The 21,802-nt window shown below is 45.5% G+C and overlaps 3 protein-coding genes across 16 annotated transcripts; 1 reads left to right on the forward strand and 2 right to left on the reverse strand.

Annotated features, from left to right (window-relative positions):
- Window positions 1-6,443: 6,443 nt before the first annotated feature.
- LOC109742187 (transcription factor MYB17) lies at window positions 6,444-8,247 on the reverse strand. Its single transcript, XM_020301278.4, has 3 exons — window positions 7,945-8,247; window positions 7,651-7,780; window positions 6,444-7,440 (listed from the first exon to the last, which is right to left on the reverse strand). The coding sequence occupies exons 1-3, from the start codon at window positions 8,078-8,080 to the stop codon at window positions 6,831-6,833; spliced, it is 876 nt and encodes a 291-aa protein (XP_020156867.1). The 5' UTR covers window positions 8,081-8,247; the 3' UTR covers window positions 6,444-6,830.
- Window positions 8,248-15,018: 6,771 nt separating this feature from the next.
- LOC109742193 (putative germin-like protein 2-1) lies at window positions 15,019-15,981 on the forward strand. The gene is made up of 2 exons (XM_020301284.3): window positions 15,019-15,191; window positions 15,311-15,981. The coding sequence occupies exons 1-2, from the start codon at window positions 15,080-15,082 to the stop codon at window positions 15,844-15,846; spliced, it is 648 nt and encodes a 215-aa protein (XP_020156873.1). The 5' UTR covers window positions 15,019-15,079; the 3' UTR covers window positions 15,847-15,981.
- A 567-nt stretch (window positions 15,982-16,548) lies between these two features.
- On the reverse strand, window positions 16,549-21,712 carry LOC109742156 (protein FAR1-RELATED SEQUENCE 9). Of its 14 annotated transcripts, none has more exons than XM_073508828.1 (8): window positions 21,486-21,665; window positions 20,583-20,813; window positions 19,578-19,900; window positions 18,525-18,792; window positions 18,271-18,419; window positions 17,955-18,017; window positions 17,572-17,850; window positions 16,549-17,497 (listed from the first exon to the last, which is right to left on the reverse strand). In XM_073508828.1, the coding sequence occupies exons 6-8, from the start codon at window positions 18,012-18,014 to the stop codon at window positions 17,234-17,236; spliced, it is 603 nt and encodes a 200-aa protein (XP_073364929.1). In that variant the 5' UTR covers window positions 18,015-18,017; window positions 18,271-18,419; window positions 18,525-18,792; window positions 19,578-19,900; window positions 20,583-20,813; window positions 21,486-21,665; the 3' UTR covers window positions 16,549-17,233. The 14 variants fall into 14 exon arrangements, with proteins under 14 accessions (XP_073364929.1, XP_073364930.1, XP_073364927.1 ...); XM_073508829.1 differs by lacking the exon at window positions 21,486-21,665 and adding an exon at window positions 20,007-20,513 and having other exon boundaries at window positions 18,271-18,439; window positions 18,715-18,792; window positions 20,583-21,334; XM_073508826.1 differs by adding an exon at window positions 18,901-18,996 and having other exon boundaries at window positions 17,955-18,439; window positions 18,715-18,792; window positions 20,583-21,668.
- Window positions 21,713-21,802: the final 90 nt, after the last annotated feature.

The raw sequence follows: 21,802 nt of genomic DNA on the forward strand, positions 1-21,802 counted from the left end.
TCGGGCTCTGGCCTGGACGAGGGGTCGAGTGGATCCTGTCCCGGCTGTAGGAGTACGCCTCTTGCTGTGCCAGTGCCGTCTGAAGGAGTTCCCTGACCCGGCGGGTTTCAATAGCCGTCGGAGAGTCGGCGTCAATTGGGAGAGCCGCCAGCCGTGCTGCCGCGGCGACCATGTTCTCCAGCGGGTTGGCATAATGACCCGGTGGTATTGGCACGTACTGAGGCGGGGCAGGGGGCATCTGGGGAGGCCCCATCACTTGTGGCTGAATAGGGGTCCCAGACCCGGGCACTATGACCCCCGGCGGTTTACTAGACTCTGCACCTGGCGTGTTGAAGAGGTTTCGTGGATCGTAAACCGGAGGGAGTCGAGATTGGGCCTTTTGATGCCTCCTTCTCAGGACCTCATTGGACGTGTTTTGATCCATCGTGAGCCGGAAGGACTGCGCTTGAATCAACTGGGTTTGGGCGTCGAGAGTCGCCCTTTCCGCAGCCATCCTGATCCCTTCTGCTGCCAGATCCTCCTTAGCTTTCACTAGATCCAACTTTAACTGCGCCACCTCCGCATCATGCTGAGCTTGATCCGCCGGGTCAACCGTGGCGGTTAACAGGGTCGTCATCTTGTCCGTGAGATCCATTAGCACCTGAGCCGGCGAGGGCACCGGGTTTCCCGCTCCAGCAGCAGGGTTCTGAACAGGCTGTGCACCGGCAATAAAGACTCCAACCTGACTTGGCGGCTCAAACGGGTCCAGAATACTGTCACCATCGGAACAACCCATGAGCCTGCCATCTTGAAGTTGATACAACGAGTTTGACTCATCGGTGGACGACTCGTCGTCAAAGCCGGCGGCCGTCTCATCACCAGATCCAGATCGATCAGAGAGCCCTCCATGGATACATCCCACAAAAGCATGCCTTAAGGCAGGCCGGGCCCGGGCGGGTCGTGCACGCTGAGCCGTCTCGATGAGATCGGCGCAGAGATCCGGCTCAGGGCCCAGCTCACCAATCTTGCCAATGAAAACATGAATTCCGCCGAAGGGGACCCGGTACCCGTACTCAATTGAGCCGGCGTCGGGGCCCCAGTTTGCATCGTCGATGTAGAGCTTGCCGCAACGACTCTTGGTCATCCGGCCCACAGCGTATCCCTTGAGCCCTTCGAAGCTGCCCTTCAAGAACTCAAATCCACCGTGCGCTGGCCCCACGGTGGGCGCCAACTGTCGTGGAACTGTCACGGCAGATGTCCTTGAGCTAGGACTTAGTCGTGGAGCCATCGCAGCTAGGAAGCTTGAAGGGGTTAAGCGGGACAAGGAACACGAGGGTTTATACTGGTTCGGCCCCTTACGGTGAAGGTAAAAGCCTACGTCCAGTTGAGGTGGTATTGATTAGGGTTTCGATGACCAGGGAGCTAAACTGCTATGCCTGGCTCTCGATGAGATCGTACTTGTCCTCAAAACCGCTGCCGGGTCGTCCCTTTATATAGGGAGGCTGACGCCCAGCAGCTCTCAGAGTCCTGGCCGGCTCATAAGAGTGTCCGGCTCGGACTCTCAACTATTCTTGCCTTACACTACAAGTTCTACCATGATAATGATTGTAACTACGGTCCTTAAGCCATATCCGGGTCTTAAGCCCATCTTTGGCCCACCGTCTTCAAGCTTGGCGCCGGGCTTCTGGCAATGACCATATGAGTGACCCGGCCCCTCCTGGCGGGTGACTCTAAGGTCTATATCCTCAACAAGTACGCTTACGAGGATCAAGCCTTCGACAACTCTGAGAACCTTGCAGGCAAGATGACCCCCCTCGAAATCACTTCTATCTTTGCTTTGCTAGTTGTTCGCTCTATTGCCATGCTACGCTACCTATCACTTGCTATATCATGCCTCCCATATTGCCATGTCAGCCTCTAACCATCCCTTCCTAGCAAACCGTTGTTTGGCTTTGTTACCGCTTTTGCTCAGCCCTTCTTATAGCGTTGCTAGTTGCAGGTGAAGTTGAAGTTTGATCCATGTCAGAACATGGACATGTTGGGATATCACAATATCTCTTATTTAATTAATGCATCTCTATATATATTTGGTAAAGGGTGGAAGGCTCGGCCTTATGCCTGGTGTTTTGTTCCACTCTTGCCGCCCTAGTTTCTGTCATACCGGTATTATGTTCCTTGAGTTTGCGTTCCTTACGCGGTCGGGTGATTTATGGGACCCTCTTGACAGTTCGCCTTGAATAAAACTCCTCCAGCAAGGCCCAACCTTGGTTTTACCATTTGCCGCCTAAGCCTTTTTCCCCCGGGTTTTCGCGAGCCCGAGGGTCATCTTTATTTAAACCCCCGGGCTAGTGCTCCTCTGAGTATTGGTCCAACCTGTCAGTCGCCGGTGGCCACCAGGGGCAACTCTGGTCTGGCCTATCGGAAGCTTGGACAATCCGGTGTGCCCTGAGAACGAGATATGTGCAGCTCCTATCGGGATTTGTCGGCACATTCGGGCGGCTTTGCTGGTCTTGTTTTACCATTGTCGAAATGTCTTGTAAACCGGGATTCCGAGACTGACCGGGTCTTTCCGGGAGAAGGTTTATCCTTCGTTGACCGTGAGAGCTTATGATGGGCTAAGTTGGAACACCCCTGCAGGGTATTATCTTTCGAAAGCCGTGCCCGCGGTTATGAGGCAGATGGGAGTTTGTTAATGTCCGGTTGTAGAGAACTTGTCACTTGACCCAGTTAAAATACATCAACTGTGTGTGTAGCCGTGATGGTCTCTTCTCGGCGGAGTCCGGGAAGTGAACACGGTTTGAGTTATGAATGACGTAAGTAGGAGTTCAGGATCACTTCTTGGTCATTACTACTCCCTCCGTCCGAAAATACTCGTCGGAGAAATGGATCAAAATGGATGTATCTAGAACTAAAATACATCTAGATACATTCATTTCTGTGACAAGTATTTCCGGACGGAGGGAGTAGATGACGACCGTTCCGTTGCTTCTCTTCTCGCTCTCTCTTGCGTATGTCAGCCACCAGATATGCTTATTGCCGCTGCAGCTCCACCTCATTACACCATCCTTCCCTATAAGCTTAAATAGTTTTGATCTCGCGGGTGTGAGATTGCTGAGTCCTCGTGACTCACAGATTCTACCAAAACAGTTGCAGGTGTCGACGATGCCAGTGCAGATGATGGGGTCGATCTCAAGTGGGAGTTCGACGAGGAACGTGGTCGTTACTATGTGTCTTTTCCTGATGATCAGTAGTGGAGCCCAGTTGGGACGATCGGGGATCTAGCATTTGGGGTTGTCTTATTTTCATCTGGATTTTGACCGTAGTCGGTCTATATGTGTGTATTTTGGATGATGTATGAAATATATTTATGTACTATGTGAAGTGGCGATTGTAAGCCAACTCTTTATCCCATTCTTGTTCATTACATGGGATTGTGTGAAGATGACCCTTCTTGCGACAAAACCACAATGCGGTTATGCCTCTAAGTCGTGCCTCGACACGTGGGAGATATAGCCGCATCGTGGGCGTTACAGTCCAAGTGGCGCGTTATTCCTCGAGCCTGTAATATTTGGCTTGTTTCTCTATATGTGTTGGTCATTTGATTGATTTACTCAATGTTGTAACTTGTTGACCATGTCCTTTTCTTCCTTTGATAGCCCACACGAGCGTGCACGTTGTAGCACAAGACGACAGAGAAGAAGCACTTCGTATTTTGGCATTGTTGGATGAAGTTGAATGTGCAAAGCAAGTGGCTTGACACCATTGCCAACTCCCTAAAGACCGCCATGGTCAATGAAGATAAAGGTGGTGATCCAACAAAAGAAGGGCATGCTCCGGACACCCATGTGCCTAGGAATCGTGGGAGAAAGTGGGAGGTGGGGAAGGAGAAGCGAGAAGGGATGGCGGCCAAGATGATGGAAAAATTCAAGATCATCATCGTAAGAAAGAAGGAAGAGGTTGTCAAATGCAAATAGATAAAGGAGGACGCGAAGGTGGAGAGGTTCGACATGTTCATGGACATGCAAAATAACATGCTCAAACTCGAGAAGACAAAGATTGCTATCAAGGTCGAAGCCGAGGCATGGAAGATGCTATTCGTGAAGGCGGCGAACCTGAATCTCAATGCAACGGAAGAGTTCCATGCTAGCATGCACAAATGCTTTTACGCAAAAAGATGCTGAAAAGGAGGCTAAAACTTGAGGTCTTTGGCGCTGACAACTGAACTGGGTTTTTTAGATCGATGGATGTATAAAACTCGATGAACATCATGTGCTTTTGTTGGTAACTATTTAAATGAATGGTTAAATTGTTGTTCATCTTAATTTATCAAATGGAGGAGGTCAGACAAGGACGGGCATTTGATGACTCTGACGTTATAGGACTTGGTTGACTAGCGTATTTTGGTCCGAACACTATCCGCCGGGTGTACTGGGAGAGTGAGGTTTGGGTTGAAGATTCTCTAAGTAGAGACACGGGCATCACATATGACGATCAATAGATTAATTGGTTTTGCTATTCCTCATGTGCCTGAATTTTTTTCATGCGCCAGCCACTTTTTTTGGGCGTGTCACCGGATAAGAAGAATCCTCTTAGGAGGAAGCAGCAGCCGAATGATCTATCTTATGGGGGAGCAACAGACCCATTATCTATCTTAAGGGTGGGGTGCAGGGGATCGCCGGAAGGTGGGGTGTAGGGGATCACCGAAGTTGTTCATCGTTGGTGCGGGGCTTAGAGGGATGGCCAGGGCAATGACTAGCACGGCCGTGGTGGGAGGGCGGGGTGGCGATAGCCGCCGGCCGCGGGGGTGGAGGCTGGCGGCTACGTGATGAAGAAGCTGGAGATTGAAGATGAACAGCGCCAGACCTATTTGCAGCTGTTGGATGAAGATCGGACGGTGCAACTTTTTTCAGGGACTGTGTATGGATTCTGTACACCCATGGTATGGTAGGGTGTGTACTTGGATCGTGACGGGTGTTCAGAAATGTTGTCGAAGCCGGGCGTGCTGTGTTGTCGCTGTTGTACCCTTGCAGATTTAACACCACTTGAAAAGGAAAAAAGTTCATTTTAAACCTTAAACTCATAGAGGTCGGGCGGAATGAACCCCCAAGTTGAAATCCCGGTTGATTGCACCTTGAACTCTGCAATCCCGGTCTAAATCAAACCCCGGCAAAAGTCAACCGGGATTTGTCTAGTTGGTGGGCCACGGAGCGGCATGTTGACCACGGCGTGTGCACACGTCCTCCGCGCTGGTCCAGCCCATTTGTTTTTTATTTGCTAAAAAATGTGTCTTTATTTTTCTGTCGCACGTACAGGCGGAAAACGCTAAAAAAATACACACTTGACAAGTTTCGAACGGAAATATAGGAAACTCCCGAAGAAAAATTCACAATTTTTTTTGAAACGGAAACATTTTTCAAACTCCTGATTTTTTTTTTGAAAACACGGACATTTTTAGAATTTTATTAAATATAGGAATATTTTTTGAAACTCTGGAACAAAATTAGAACACACGATTTTTTTAAAATTTGCGAGGAATTTTTGAAATGCAACCAATTTTTAAAATCGCAAACATTTCATTAAAAAGTTGTCGAAAATATGGAACAAAAACATTGTGAACAATTTTATAATCTGGTTCATAAACAACTTTATTTCTTTTCAAAATCTGGTTCACGTGGTTCTTATTTGTACGCTTATTTTTTGAAAATATGCAACTTCACGAATTCAAGAAAAAATGAAAAAGGTACGTGGAAGATAATTCAAACTCGCGGCAAATATGTGATAGCATTTTTGAATAAAATATGAATAGATGAACTTTTTGTAATATATGTTGAACAATTTCCGAATAAATATTCAACAATTGTGCGATATACACTGAACAAATTTCTAATACAAGATGAACATTTTTATAAATGAGTGAAATTTTTGGAAATTACCGTTAAGATTTCCTTAATATACGCGATGAACTTTGTATATATACATGAAAAAAGAAAAAAAAAACGTAGAAAAGAAATAATAAAGAAAAGATCCACAAACTCCTTTTCAATTTTACAGTTTCTTTTTCAAAATCTATGAATTTTTTCCCAAATCCGTGGACTTTTCTTTTGAAAATCCGTGAACTTCTTTTCAATATTGTTGGACTTTTTCTAAATCCATGAACCTTTTTTAATTGTGAACTTTTTTTGTTTTCGAGCCAGACCGGGCGCTTATTTTTTTTGTTTTTTAATGAAAACTTGTGTGGGCCGGCCAGGGAGCATGGTGTAGTGCCCTTTACGAATTTTTGTTTCTTAACAGACAAAAACTAAAGGGGGCCGGCCCAGCAGGGAGTTGGTGTGCGCCCTCTGCGAAATTTCCCAATCCCGTCCATCCAAACGACGCGAAGGTTTGATTTAGATCAGGATTGTATAGTTTGGGGTGCAATCGACCGGGATTTTGACTTGGGGTTCGTTTTGCCGAAGCCATACGAATTCAGGATTTAAAATAAACTTTTTCCCTTGAAAAGTAAGCAAACGTACACAAACACCATAAATCAAAGAGGGCTCGAGAAGTCCACGGCAAGCATCGGCAGACATCCTGCCGTGTCCTGTCCTAGACTCCTGGCTAGCTAGAGCAGTCGAATAAAAAACACTTGCCCTAGAGAACCCTGCCATCACCCACGTACAGTCGTACACACTGACGCGCACATTTGCTACACTGCACGGTACATATACGTACACACGCCACGGCAACACACGACATGCACACGCCTGCGCCTGTCATGTGCACCACACACACACGTATGTACGTACGCGGACGCATGCATAGTGCGCATCGTACGTTACGTTAGCTAGCTATACGAAACCCCTAGCTTAGCCTCACTCGAACTCGGCGAACAGGCCGTCCGCCGGCGGGTACAGCGAGAACCCGCCGTGGAACAGGCCCAGCTCCTCGGCCGCCATTTCCAGGAACACCTGGTACTCCTCCGTCGTCACGGCCGTCGTCACATTGGACGCTGCCGACGAGTCGTCCCCGGGCGGAGGCAACGGCGCCGCGGCTGGCAGCTGCGCTCCTTCGCGTGGCGCCGACCCTTCGCGCGCCGCACGGCCCGCGGACTTGCGGCGGAATGTGTCCCCGACCTCGGAGTTCCAGAGGCGCAGGAAGACGTCGGACGGCGCGTCGGCCCCGTGCTCGCCCCCGGCCGCGGCGGTGGAGGAGGACGAGGAGGCGGTCACGCTGGTGGTCGCGGCGGAGGTGGAGAGCATGGAGAGGCGCGCCTCGGCTTCGAGGCGGGCGGTCTCCCACTGGGCCGTGTGGCGCGCGGCGAGGCAGCCGGCGCCGGCAGAGGCGCCTGGGCTGGCCAGGGCGGAGTGGTGCTTCTCGCCGACGAGCGCCGCCTGGCGGAGCTGCTTCTTGAGGTTGGTGTTCCAGTAGTTCTTGATCTCGTTGTCCGTCCGGCCGGGCAGCTGCGCCGCGATCATGGACCACCTGGTTGAGAAGCAGAAGATCGAGCACCACGATAGAACAACGTCAGAGCGTCGGCTTTGGATGCACATGGTCAGCGAGACGCAGATGGCTTAATAAATGACATCGTTCGTTGATCATTCAATGAGCATCCTCATTCAATATACATGCGAAGATACGCACGTATACTGTAGTGGCACGAAATGTGTTAACAGTAGTAGGAGGAGCACTGACTTGTTGCCGACGATGGCGTGGAGCTGGAGGATGGACTTGTGCTCCTCGGGGGTGAAGGGCCCGCGCTTGATGTCCGGCCGGAGGTAGTTCGTCCACCGCAGCCGGCAGCTCTTGCCGCACCGGTTCAGCCCTGCACGCACGCACGCGCCCTCGTCACCTCAACCAAATCGCCCAACCAAACAAATCATCCCTGTGCGCGCGCACGGGGCATGGCTGAAGAAAGGGCCGTAGAAAGGAACTACTAGTAGCAAGAGCGCATGCATGGGCATGGCTGTTGGGCGGCAAGGCACGTACCGGCGAGCTTGGGGAGCATGCGCCAGTTGCCGGGGGCGTTGGCCTGGACGTAGTCGACGAGGAGCTTGTCCTCCTCCGGCGTCCACGGCCCTTTCTTCAGCCCCTGCCTGCTCTCGCAGCAGGGAGTCCTCCCCATGGCGCCGGCGCACCACCACCACCGACTAAACGGACACGCTCACCGCCGACCAGATCCTTGACGTATCAACCACCGGAGTAGGAGGAGTAGTAGGCAGCGAGAGTGGAGCCTGGGCGGTTGGCGACACAGACAAGGAGAGCAGCAAGACGGGACGTGGGCAATCAATGCGGGGGCGGATTTATAGGCGGAAGGGGATGCCGGAGGGTCATAAATGCCCCGGATTTTCACCTGCTGCTGCGAACAACGAGAGTGGGGGAAAAAGGGCGCTGATAATAAGTGGTCGAGCTGACGGGCAGAGGGAGGGCGCCGCATTGAAGACGCATGATGCGCTGCATTCTTGCAAGTACGACGCGAGGGCCAGGGAGAGAATTCAATGCCTTGGGTAGGGGACGACCCGTTGTCTGCTGTTGCACGATGTGCTACAACTGCACCACTGCAGCAGAGGGCAGTGCAGTGTGCGTTCTCAACTGGACGACCTGTGTAGTGTAGGAGTAGTAAAAATCAACTGACGATCTCTCCGCTTTGATCGCTCCAACTTCTGAAGTGCTCATGTAATAATTTAGTACTAGTAATTCAACAAATTGCCACGCTGACATGTCTTGCCCATGTGTTACGTCCTAGGGAGGATATGTCAGACTTGCATTTCTTGCTCACGTGGCATCATTCATAGTTTAAGATGCTAGGTGGATAGAATCAATTTAGCTATATGCAAGTTGCCTGAAAATTGACTTTGGCTTTGTCTATTTATTTCGTCTATTCCTGCCAAAATATTCGTATTTTCATTTTGAGAAAACGTTTTCTTTCTGGTTTTTATGGTGAGCTGGTTTTGGGCTGTTTTTTTTTTGACTAACCACACGTTTGGGTCAGTCGATTTGCTCATGGGCTGAAGCCCATTATCAGTACCCCCCCCCCCCCCCCCTCTCTTCTCTCTCTCTCTCTCTCTCTCTATTTTCTCTTTATTAGTTGGTTTTTGTTTCATATATTTTTGCAGGTACTATTGGGGTGTTGGGTAAGTGTAAATGTATCCACACAAATACTTTGCAGCATGTGCGAAAATTACACTATTGTATGATTGTTTTTGCATACAACAAAAACTGCTATTATAGTGCTAAGTTGTGTGCAAGTTTTTTTCCTTTTTTTAAATTATCCTTCTTTTTAAGATTAATACCAATGGCACCAACTAATTTTCCTTATAAAAAATGATTATTAATTTATTTTATTTCTTCTTAAAGGGTAGTATCAATGCCAGTAATTCATTTATTCTTAGATTTTTTTCTTCAAAAATTGTACTATTATATGCTTATTCTTGCATATTTTGAAAAACACATTTTGTGTGTACATTTTGTGCAAAAGTTTCCATAGTTTGTTTTATATTTATAATTATGTTTTCTTAAAAGGTAATACCAACACCACCGATTCATTCTTCCTTAGAAAACCTCATTATTCTGATTTTCGTTTACTTTATATTTTATTTCATTTCTTCTGAAAGGTTAGTACCAATACTAGTAAATCATTTTTCCATAAAAAACTTTATTATTTTAATGTTATTTTAGTTATTATTTATTTTATTTCTTCATTAAAGGAAATAGAAATGCCACTAAGTCATTCCGTCTTAGGAAATTCTTTTTCGTGAAAATTCTACTGTCATATGCTGATTCCTGCATATTTTTGAAAAGCGCAATTTTTGTTTATATTGTGCAAAAAATGGCATTGTTTGCTATTTTATAATTTTTTCTTCTTAAAGGGTAAAACCAATGCCAGTAGTTCATTCTTCCTTAAAAACTTCACTAATTATATTTTCTTTTAGTTTTTATTTCAGTTTCTTTCTTCTATAAGGGTAATATTAAAGCCACTAATTTATTATTTCTTGGAAAACTTCATTATTTTGATTTTGATTTACTTTTATTTCATTTCTTTCTTATTTAATGATAATACGAATGTCACTATATCATTCATTCATATGAACCCTCCTTTTTAAATAAAATTACACTATTATATGCTTATTTGCATGTTATACAAAAGCACAATTTTTGTGTAAATTATGTGCAAATTTTGTCATTATTTGTTCTTCTAATTTTCCATTTTTGTTCGACTTAAAGGGTAATACAAATGCCACTAATTCATTCTTTTCCCGGGAACTTCATTAATTTGATATTTTTATTCCATTTATTTCTTATTAAGGGGTAATACCAAAACCACTAACCATTTTTTCTTAGAAAACTTCATTACTTTGCTTATGTTTTGTTTCATTTTCTTTCTTATTTAATGGCAATACCAACGCCACTAGTTCATTCCTTCATAGGAAACTTTTTTTTGTAAAAGTCCCACTATTATAAGCTTATTCTTGCATATTATAAAAAGTGCAATTTATACATAAATTATGTGGAAAATTTATTATTATTTGTTTTATTATTTTTCATTTTGTTGTTCTTATGAAACCACTCATTCCTTTTTTCTTAGAAAACTTCATTATTTTGTTTTCAATTCTTTTCTACTTTATTCATTCTGAAAGGATAATAACAATGCCACTAATTCATTCTTCCTTAGAAAACATCATTATTTTGATTTTGTTTTAGTTTTTTGTTTCATTTTCTTTCTTCCATAAGGGTAATACCAATTTTTCCACTAATTCATTCTTACTTAGGAAATTTCTTTTTTGGAAAAAATGTCAGTATTATATGATTATTCTTGCGTATTACAAAAAATGTAATTTCTGTGTAAATCGTGTAAAAATTTGTCATTATTTGTTTTACTGTTTCCATTTTTCTTTCTTCTTAAATGATAATACCAATGCTTCTAATTCGTTTTTCCTTAGAAAACCTCATTATTATTATTATTATTTTGTGTTGTTTTTGTTTCATTTTATTTTTCTTTAAGGGTGCCACTTATTTTTTTCATTTTAGGAAACTTCCTTTATAGAATTTTTTCCTTGCGTATTAAAAAAAGTGCAATTTTACGCGTTAATTGTGAGTAGATTTTGTCATTATTAATTTCAAATTGTTTCCTAAAGGGTAATACCAATGTCACTACATGATTCTTCGCTGGAGACTTCATTGTTTTGATTTTGTTTAATTTTTCAATATAAAAAACTACATTAATTATAGGCATGCCTACGCCTTTACTCATTATCGAAGAGTAAATAAACGCTAACTTCATATATGTACACATACCTCGTATTGTAATTAAGCTTTAGTGGATCTATCGACCAAAACTTGTGCACACAGAAGATATATTTACGAAGTTCAACACGTGTAGTTTTCAGGATCTGTTCAACAAAATATACTATTATAACTAGCTAGCTTGTGCTCTCAGGCGAGGAAGGCTAGCACGCACATGTGCCCTCTGGTCAAAGAAAAATAGTGACAGGCAGAAATTCCAAATTCATCATTTCTTAGAAAACTAAATAATTTTGGTTTTTCTTTATTTTTTCATTTGATTTTATTTTTGTCTTAGATGTATCAGATCAGTCTATGTTATGTTTAGACCAAGCCTATATGTCTCGTGGGTTTCTGTTTTGTGATTGCAAAGGATCGAATGCTGCTCTAAAATAAGTAAACTGATCCAAAGAAAATGTCATGCAAGTGCATACGTACTAATGTAGGTGCTACTTGATGCATGTTATTAGGCCTTATATAATGCAAGACGCTTACGGAGGTGCTTAGTAAAATAAACCGAGTTTTTCTTCAGCACCAGTGCTTATCTCTACAAGAGGGGTGCCTAATTAAGGGTCTATCATATACAAATAAGCACCGATGCTTAAGAAAAGACTAATTTATTTTTTTAAGCATCTTCCCTAAGCATTTTGCATTGTACAAGGCTAAATGACGATTATTTATTTAGCTAAGCAGCGAACTAGTCAACCTAAATGTGACTATGCTGTATGGATGCACTTGTGAGGCCTGTAGGTGGTTGGATGCAAACACCAAAACACTTTGAATACGTACATTGGCTATGAAGGGCCGATCGATTCACTACCATACAATATGGTTATACCTGCCGTGGAGAGCAACCATCGTGTCCATCGATTTGATCCAGAAGAAGAAAAACTGACTGACCCAATTGGTGCAAGTTAATTCTGAGAGAAAATCGACTTGCCCAAATTATATTTTGACACAACTTGTCCCAAGCCAGTCCCGGATAGAAAAGTGCAAGAGTGACAGATGCAGCTATTCTGAATCCAAGGTCAGATGAGCCCGGTGTGAACAGTAAAATCATTTTAAATAGAAAATGCTCATATGAGCCCGGATATGAGCAGTAAAATCATTTTAAATAAAAAAATCAAATTTATTTGTGGTGCAAGATGCTCAAGTGTGTGGTGCTGGTGTGACATTGAAGGAACTCATGGCAAAAAGGAAATTTTTTGGATGTCTAAGAAACTTTTGAAAACAACACTATTTGCACCTGAATTTGTCTTTTTTGCCGCGAGCTCACCCTTAAATTTTGCACGGACATCACGTGTTGGAGCATCTTAGACAATCCATTTTCTAGCCACAAATTTACTCTTCCCGTCCATCCAACCATTGGTTTTGTTATGAGATCCATTGTTATATCATTAGAAAAAATAATCACAAGACGTTCTTTTAGCTCATCCCCCACACGAGCTACTCATCTAGGGTTTTCCCGTCTCCTACCCAGTGCCGCTGTCGATCTGCCTTGTTTCCTACCGCCGTAGGGCCATAAGGAGCGGTGGATCCTAGCCTTTACCGGTGGGAGGGTTCCTGCTTCGTTTTTAGGTGTTCTTTTGAGTCTATTTAGGGCTTGTGTCTTGTCCAGGAAGACAAGAAGAGGACGACTCCCTGAAGTTGGAATAAGGTTCTTTCCCGCCTAGCCCCTGCTCTGACAATGCATCTAGCACCATTGGAGGGTGTGTGGAGGCTTGTCTCAGTCGGATCTCATGGATTCGGTCGACGTTTGTCTTCGATGGATCTAATTGTATTCGGTCTTCGTTCGTCTGTGTTCATGTGTCCTCAAGTTGTCTTTTAATCTATGTGTTTCTTTATCGGTGACCGTTGTTGTTCTGGTGCATCGTCCTATTGGGCCTTAGCATGACAACTTTCCAACTGTCTACTATAACAAGGTTTGCCCGGCTCCCGTGAGAGAGGGGCGATGACGGTGGCAATGCCTTCGACTCGCTCCAGTGCTTGTAATCGTTTTTAGGTGGTCTATAGATCTGACTGTAATTTTTACTTCTTGTGTTCTTTGTACTATCTTAACAGATGATGAATAGATCGAAAGTTCTTCCGGCAAAAAAATCCACCGTTATACCCCAAAGTAAATCATGTAGGGTTCATGTTCTTTACCCCTTTGTCCCAACTGCCCAAACAAGACCTCGACAGTTAAGGAACTCTCTGAACCTACCCAAAGACATCCCTGCAATCGCCTCTGGAGCAAACCATGATGCAGATCAAACGCAACAAACCGAAACGCCTCTCGTGAAAAACACCACAGTTCCTCTGAACCTCCCGTCTGACCTGTCACCCGTTTTCCCTTCTTGAAACAGGAAAGGGCCGGGGCGGGGCGGGTCAAACGCAGGAGTCACCGAACAAGAGAGGAGATGTGTCTCGTACTCTGACGGGAACGAACAGTGACCCCGGATGCTCGGATGGCCGAGACCGGTTACGTCGCCGCTCCTGCCGATCCACCCCCCTGCGCGGGACTCGCTGGCGATCATGCACAGTCCGCGCCAACGACGCAGGCAACAGCGAGTGATGGGCAGGACCGGTGGTTGATGAGAACACGTAAGCCTGGCTCTGGACGGGGCGGGAGGAGGAAGGCAAGGCCCGACCCCGACGACACCGGAGGGTGGCCGCCATAAATGAGGGTGGCCGCTGCTCTCGCAGTAGTCGGTCCTCTGCCACACGGGCGCGGCTCGGATTTTGGCGCAGGCTGCGACGAGGGGTGCTCCAAAAAAACCACTGGCGAGGGCAGAGGTCCCTGCGCTGGGAGTGTGGGGGCGATCGAGCGTCGCAGAGGCAGAGGCGGAGTGCTAATAAATGCATCTGCGGTGGAGTGGCCAGGACGGCGAGCATTTGGCCGGCGTGATTGAACGGGACGACGGGCAGGGACGGGATCGGTGGAGGCTTTTGTTTTGGGCTACGAGCCCCGTGATGAGACCCTCCGCGTCTACGTTTTGTCCCGTCCGCATCGGCGGGGCGCTCCGTCGTCGTCGGTCGCCGTGCACCGGTTTCGTGATCCGCGAGATCGGCGGTGCAGTCCGTCCTCAGCGGATGTCACGCGTGGGGTAAATGAAAGAGGAAGCTCTTGTCTTTTCACCGCAGCGGAGGAGCTTGCTCGGGGAACGCTCCACTCCCCGTTTTGTATGGGTTGGGGGCGGAAAGACTGGCGCCGTTTGGGTGCATGGAATGCAGCTTAAGATTGAACCTCTTCCTTATTTTTTTACTACTCCTTAGAGAGAGAGAGAGGGAGAGGGGAGAGAGAGAGAGAGAGAGAGAGAGAGAGAGAGAGAGAGAGAGAGAGAGAGAATACCAGATCGCAAGCATGACGGGGCGCTTCCGTGCGCAGATGTTTTCTCTTAATCAGAGTGGTGTTTGCCAGTTAGCAAAACCGAGCACTTTAATAATGTGTTTAAGCCTAAAGGTTGATGGCAGCATCGCCTAGCTACGACAACAGAAACACGTCCCCTCAAAAAAAAAAAAACAGAAACACGAACGTGACTTGATCAAACCATGCATATCTCTTTAAGTACAAATGAAAAGAACTAATCAATCGATTAGTTGGCCGTCGGAGGCAGGCCTGCTAGGAACACGTTTTAGACTGCTTCCTCGTTGCTCACTTGGGAACTAGTGAAGAACAGTTCCTTCATATCCACATGCTCCCCGACACAACAAACACAAATGCTGTTCGATCCCCACTTTCTCCAATCACTATATATAGAGCCTCCTACAACCCTTCGAGGCATCACCGTGCAGCATCAGCACAATCACTAGCTTTTTCTCTAGAGATTAAGCACACCCGATTTAGTGAGAACCACGCATCCAAATGGCGGCAAAGTTCTTCCTCCTTGCCCTTCTGGCCCTATCGTTTTCCCGTGCTCGTGCCTCGGACCCGAGCCAGCTCCAGGATTTCTGCGTCGCTGACAGGACATCCGAAGGTATGTAGTATAACCACACATGCAACGCATGCGATACGTGTGTGGTGAAATGTTTGCGTTAATTATCAGTGCCAATGCATAGTTGTTAACTCTTTATAATCTTGTATATGTATGTGCAGTTTTTGTCAATGGATTTGCATGCAAGGACCCGAAGACTGCCGTGGTAGAAGACTTCTACTTCTCTGGCCTTCACATGGCCGGGAACGCGAGCAACAAGCAAGGCTCCGCTGTGACGGCGGTTAATGTGGCGCATATTGCTGGGCTCAACACTTTGGGCATCTCCTTGGCTCGGGTTGATTATGCTCGATATGGTCAAAACCCACCCCACATCCACCCCCGTGCATCCGAGATCCTGACGGTGGTAGAAGGCTCGCTCTATGTTGGTTTCGTGACCTCGAACCTCGAGAATAAGTTGTTCTCAAAAGTTCTTAACCAAGGGGATGTTTTTGTTTTTCCACAAGGGCTAATTCACTTTCAGTGCAACTGCGGAACCAAAAAAGCTATAGCCATTGCGGCGCTGAGCAGCAAGAACCCTGGAGTGATCACCATAGCCAATGCGGTGTTTGCATCCAAGCCATCCATCAAAGATGATATCATTGCCAAAGCCTTCCAGGTGGACAAGAAGATTGTTGACCATATTCAAGCTCAATTCTAAACATATATCTGGTGATATGCTTATTTGACTCATTTGTTGTTTGATTAAAGATCATGTTTGTGTTTCCCTATAATGTAATTTCATTTTATGGTTATGTTAATCAAAGCTTTTGTGGAATAAAAACAATGATGTACGGAAAATTCGTTTCTGATCATGAGCACAGCTGAGCCCATAATCTCATCCGCCCACCGTTCTCGGGACCCTAGTGTTTACCCGTATTCTGGACAGTAGAATGCTGCGTATTGTAGATGCATTCTAAGATGGGCCTGCCTCATTTAGTATGCTACCCAGCAACCCTGCGACACAGTACAGGAGGAGGTCGGATGGATCAACCATTTTTCTGGGCCTACCTGAGCCGTCCCGGATTGACGTCCACCCTGCCTCGCCTCACAGGCTTGCTTGCCAGCAGCTTACGAATTTGAATACATTTGACCCATATGAGCGATACAGTGGTCGACAAAACGCAGGCACGTGTCATGGAGTAGCTGACTGTAGATGTACACCGCCAGCAACAAACTAGCACCCACAAACGAGTTTTAGTCACGCTCAGGGGCAGCATCGAAGCCAATTTCAGTGATGCACAGGGACAGCACCCAGGCAAGTTTACAGTCAAGTTCAGTGACAATTTGAAAACTATTTGTCATCCGGACATCAGCAGGTGCAAATTGGAAGATTCACATTTGTATCAAACAACTTAAAAGGTACAGAAAACAAATAAACAAATATTATAAATCCACACATTTCAGCACAGTTACAAATACAGCTAGTTTACACTCAGGGAGGAACAAGCGTGGGGGTCCATGCAGAAATCACACACTAGAAAATTCTCAAAACGTAAAATTCAGAGTTACTCCCTCCATAAACTAATATAAGAGCATTTATAACACTAAAATAGTGATCTAAACGCTCTTATATTAGTTTACAGAGGAAGTATCATACATGTTTCTCTAAGTTATTAAGAAGCAGCAGCGCCCACGGCCTGGTGCATGAAGTGTGACGGAGTCCGGCGATGCGACAATTCTTGCAGGTTGTCCGGCGATGCCACAATTCTTGCAGGTTGCAGGTTTGCGACGCTGTTTTGGCATGTAACCCCTGTCAGGGCAGGTAGTCTTCTCATGTCATGGCAATTTGCAAATGCTGCAGAACTTTGTCCTTTTACTTAGTCCTTCATACGGTACCTTTTTGCTACTGATGCATGGTCGCCTGGCACCACATTTCTTGCTCGGAGCAGACAGTCCAGCATGTTCATCCCAGTTAGCAGAAAGGGTCAGACTGTTCTTGTTGTCAGCCCCCCCTCTCATTGCTGACAATTGCGCCTGCCAATGCAATGTTGTTGTGATTCGCTTCTGCTGCTTGTCTATCCTCAAACCCTATCCCATCTCTTGTTTCAGCTAGCGGTGATTACCTCCGCAATCATATCCTTCGAGCGACCCAGTACGAGTTCATATGTCATGACGGATGAATCCCCAAGCCTAACCAGCTCCATGGCGTGTAGGTAGAGAGTCGAGCTGCGGCAGGTGAAAGATTTGTTCACGACCTGGTTTCTTTTGAAGTGAGCAAGATGCCGGGGCAGGATGTCCCTAGCATCTTTCGTCCATCTCTTGAGGATGTGCCGCTTCAGCATCTCCTTCACGACAACATAGCCCATCACCTGAAACATTGGAAATCAAAATATGATTTTTCGCGGATAGATGAGGAATGAACAATATTGAGATCCAAAAATACCTTCAAAGCATGGCAACAAACCATCCCCATGTGGGTGAATTGCCCGCATTCACACTCGAACCACTCGCCGTCATCCAACATGGTCACCTTGTAATCAACCACTCTCCACTTCTCACATTTCTCGGCATCGTTGTGTCTTGCAATGTGCTTCACAATTTCCTCAACCTGGTACGCCCGACCCTTGAAAAGGTTCTCACCAAATTGTTCAAACATTTTCCTGGTGTAAACCTTATTTGCATGTTGTTCAATGGCAATACTTCCTCTCATGACTGCTCCGCTCTGTATTTCTCACAAAAAAACTCATCATTAGAATTTTCCGACGACGTACACTGGCACAACAATTAGCAAGAGGGCACAAAAAAAATCTAAAAGAAATTGCTTACAATCTGTATCCTCTTCTCCCGGTAGCTCTCATCCGACTCACGGTCGAATTGTAGCCTCATGTACTGTCGCACAAACACATGAATCAGTAGTGACCTCTTTGTGAAAGGCAGATTCTGAGATGAACCGAGGAAGCTTCCTACTATGTTGTGTAGAAAGGTTCTGGAGTGACATCTTCGTGAAAGGCACATTCAGAGATGAACCAAAGAAGCTTCCTACTATGTTGTACACCTTGTTGAGATTCACGTTATTTCCCCTAAGTTGCTTCACTAGATCTTTTGTGTAGACATCTATGTGGTTGTGCAATGGACAGTGTACCTTTTCACCACAAGTCAGTGACAATTAATGGTTATGGCTAGCCCGGTGCTCAGCAATGAACCATCCATTGTCAGATCCTCTCAGAAGCCTAATCATCGCAGGGCATTCGCACTGGTAGTACTGGCTGTTTTGCTGCTCAGGCTTCCCCTCTAAAACAGGAATTTACCAGCTGCAGTTAAGACAGACGCATAGCCAATGATCAAGCAGATTAAAATAAATGTAAGTTCTTGGAGTGTTGAGTCATATGTACTGACCAAGCATCCACACATAATTTCCTACATACACTTTGTCTGCTCGACATTCAGATGGCTCTTGCCTATCTTATACCAAATTCGAGCTCCCACAAATAATTAAAGGTTGCAGAAATCGTATACTTCCCTGAGAGAGTCAAAACTCATTCCAATTTCTGGCGTGACCACACTGTCTGAGGATTTATCAGCGTACCTCCTGATTGTTTCTTCCAATGGAGTAACTCCCCCAGGGCATGGTTATCTGTGAGCAGGTGCACGGCCAACTCTCAACCTGCAAGGGAAAAATATCCCAAGTTTTGTAGACGACATCTCAATTTATAGCAACACCTTTTTTTTTATCATGGAAACCCCCATTTTACTGATCAGTGACACAACCCACCAGAGAACAGACCATGCTTTCTGCGACAAACGGATCAGCATTGCATTTTACAACTACTACCTCCATACGAAAATACTCCCTCCGTTTCTTTTTAGTCTGCATATAAGGTTTGGTCAAAGTCAAGCTTTGTAAAGTTTGACTAACTTTATATTAAAAATATAAACATTGACAATATGAAATGAACATTATCAGATGCACCACGAAATGTATTTTCATACTATATAGTTTTAATATTGTAGATGTTCATATTTTTTATATAAATTTGGTCAAACTTTGTGTAGTTTGACTTTGACCAAATCTTATATGCGGAGTAAAAAGAAATGGAGGGAGTATAAGATGTTTTTGCAGTTCAGCATCTTATATTTTGGTACGGAGGGATTACATGGCAGGGCATCCAAGGCATCCAATTTCATATTATAATTTTCATATCACAATTCTAGCAGGGCACCCAACTCCTTGATTTTGTCTAATGATTTTTTTACCTACAAAACAGACCAATCTACCTGTGTCACACGGTTTAGCATTTAAAACCTCACCATGAATTAGCTATAAAGTGACATAAATTATTTTTTTGCCAAGACATGGGGTTCTAAAGGGCTACCAATCGACCCTAGTGAGCACAAATTCAGACATCTCCTAAAATGATACAGGCATGTAAATTGCAGAGTCAATCTCACCTCCTAATCCACCAAGGGGCCTCTGGGTTCACTTTCCCGGTGGATTCCATGGATTGTGTCGGAGACTCCTTCCTCTTGTTGCATGTGTCACGTTGGTCAGCAGCGCCGCCAAGGTGCCCCACTACAACAGTTCACCAAATCCTTCGTGTACACTGCTTATGCGATAGCCAATGAACTTTTTCACCACAGGTCAGAGACAATGAATGGTTGTGGCTGGAGTGGTACTCATCAATGTACCATCCATTGTTCGCAGCTCTAAGCAATCTGATCATTGCAGGACACTCACACTGACAAGAACGGCTATTCTGCTGTTCAGGTTTCCCCTGCAAAATGATTTTTCCCTCTGTGTCAGGTATATGAAAATAAATCCAGTCCAAGCAATATGTAAAAAACTGCCAATTTTATTTATTTATGGTATTAAGTGCTAACCGAGCATCCGCAAACGATCTCCTGCATACACTTTGTCCGCTCAACATTCAGACGGCTCTTTCCATATCATATACCAAATCCAAGCTCCCAAGAATACAGGTTATACAAATCATATGCTTCCCCAAGTGAGTCAAAACTCATCCCAATCTCTGGCTTCACCACATTCTCCAAGGGTTTATCAGCATACCTCCTAATTGTTTCTTCTAATGGAGTCGCTCTGTTTGGACAGGGTGCCCTATCTGGAGGGGCGCGACCAACTCTTAACCAGAAATTAAATTCACATTCATTTAGATGATGCAATAGTATTTTATTCAACAGCCTGGAGGGCATCTTCTTTCGAGCTACATTACAATCGTTCACATGATCTGCCCACAAAACTATATAATTCCGTGTGAGGATGACATGATCTGCTGCAGAAACCATTTGGGAAGCTAAATTGCATGCATGGATGACTGCCACAGTCAGGGGATCGGCTACTTGGCGGTAGTACTAATGCACACTGGACATCTATCGACATAGGGAATAAAAATCAGAACCATATATACAGAGTAAAAAAACACTCAATTATATGTATACCCTCTGGTCCACCGTGGTGCGTCTGGGTTCACCTTCCCGGTGGACTCGGCGGACTGAGTTTGAGACTCCTTCCTCTTGCCGGCAGATTTACACTACTCAGCAGTGCCGCCGAGTTGTCCAAACACAACCGCGCACGATGACTCGACGTGTGTCGGTGTGGATGGCCCAACAACCATCGAAGCGAATAGATCTCGCTGCTCAACATCTGCACTGACCTCTCTGAACTGGAATCTGCGGCAAATTCAACAAATCGAAGAGCAGTCACTGACCTTTTATAAAAATTCAAAATAACAGTTTCCAAGATGATGCAGTTACTTTTCATACGATAGCAATACCGTGTTTTTTTTGTTTCATTTATGTATGGATGGCATGCTATGCCCATAGAACACTAAGTATTCTAATTTCGCGGATGGTTGACATGGTCTAACCGGGAGAATTATATATGCTAATTGCACGCATGGTTTATTACCAGAATCATAGGATCAGCTTGTTGACAGTAGTAGTCATGCCCACTAGACACAGACTTTGGCAATAAAAAATCAGAACCATGGATCTAGAGAAAAAGACACTCATTGTTATGTATGCCTTCAGGCCTAGCCTGGTGCATCTGGGTTCACCATCCCGGTGGACTAGACGGATTGAGTTGGTGACTGCTTCCTTTTCCGGGCCGAATTGCTCTGCTCAGCAGTGCCGCCGAGTTCTCCCACCAGAACTGCGCACGACGAGTCGGCTCTTGCCGGTGCCAAAGGCCCAACAGCCATCAAAACTAATGGATCTGGCTGCCCATCACCGGCAATGACCTCTCTCAGCGGGAATTAAAGAAATCGAATACGAGTCAAACATATATTTGTGCTTGGGCGTGTCCGGATCGAATTGAAGAAATTTATACAGTTCAGACATTACCTATCTACCGGATCTAGCAGAAATTTGAGCCCGTTGTGGCGTAGGCCTGCAAACTCCGCCATACCATTTGCTGCCGCCATTGTTTCGCCTTCCGCCGTCGAGATAGGGAGGTTGGGGGGAAGGGGAGAAAGGATTCCCCACACTTCGTCCACCGGTCAACATTTACTAATCCTTGACGGCGTTGTGTATGTAGTTGACGGCGAACATATTATTCTGATCCCATGCACAACTTTTCGTGACGGAGGCGAGCCACGGCTCGGCTTGTCACCGTGGCCCGCGGGCTGCCGTACATTACTGTTCACCTGAGTATAGCGTGA

Source organism: Aegilops tauschii, chromosome 2, assembly GCF_002575655.3.
Source record: "Aegilops tauschii subsp. strangulata cultivar AL8/78 chromosome 2, Aet v6.0, whole genome shotgun sequence".
In the NCBI taxonomy this organism is placed as follows: domain Eukaryota; kingdom Viridiplantae; phylum Streptophyta; class Magnoliopsida; order Poales; family Poaceae; genus Aegilops; species Aegilops tauschii.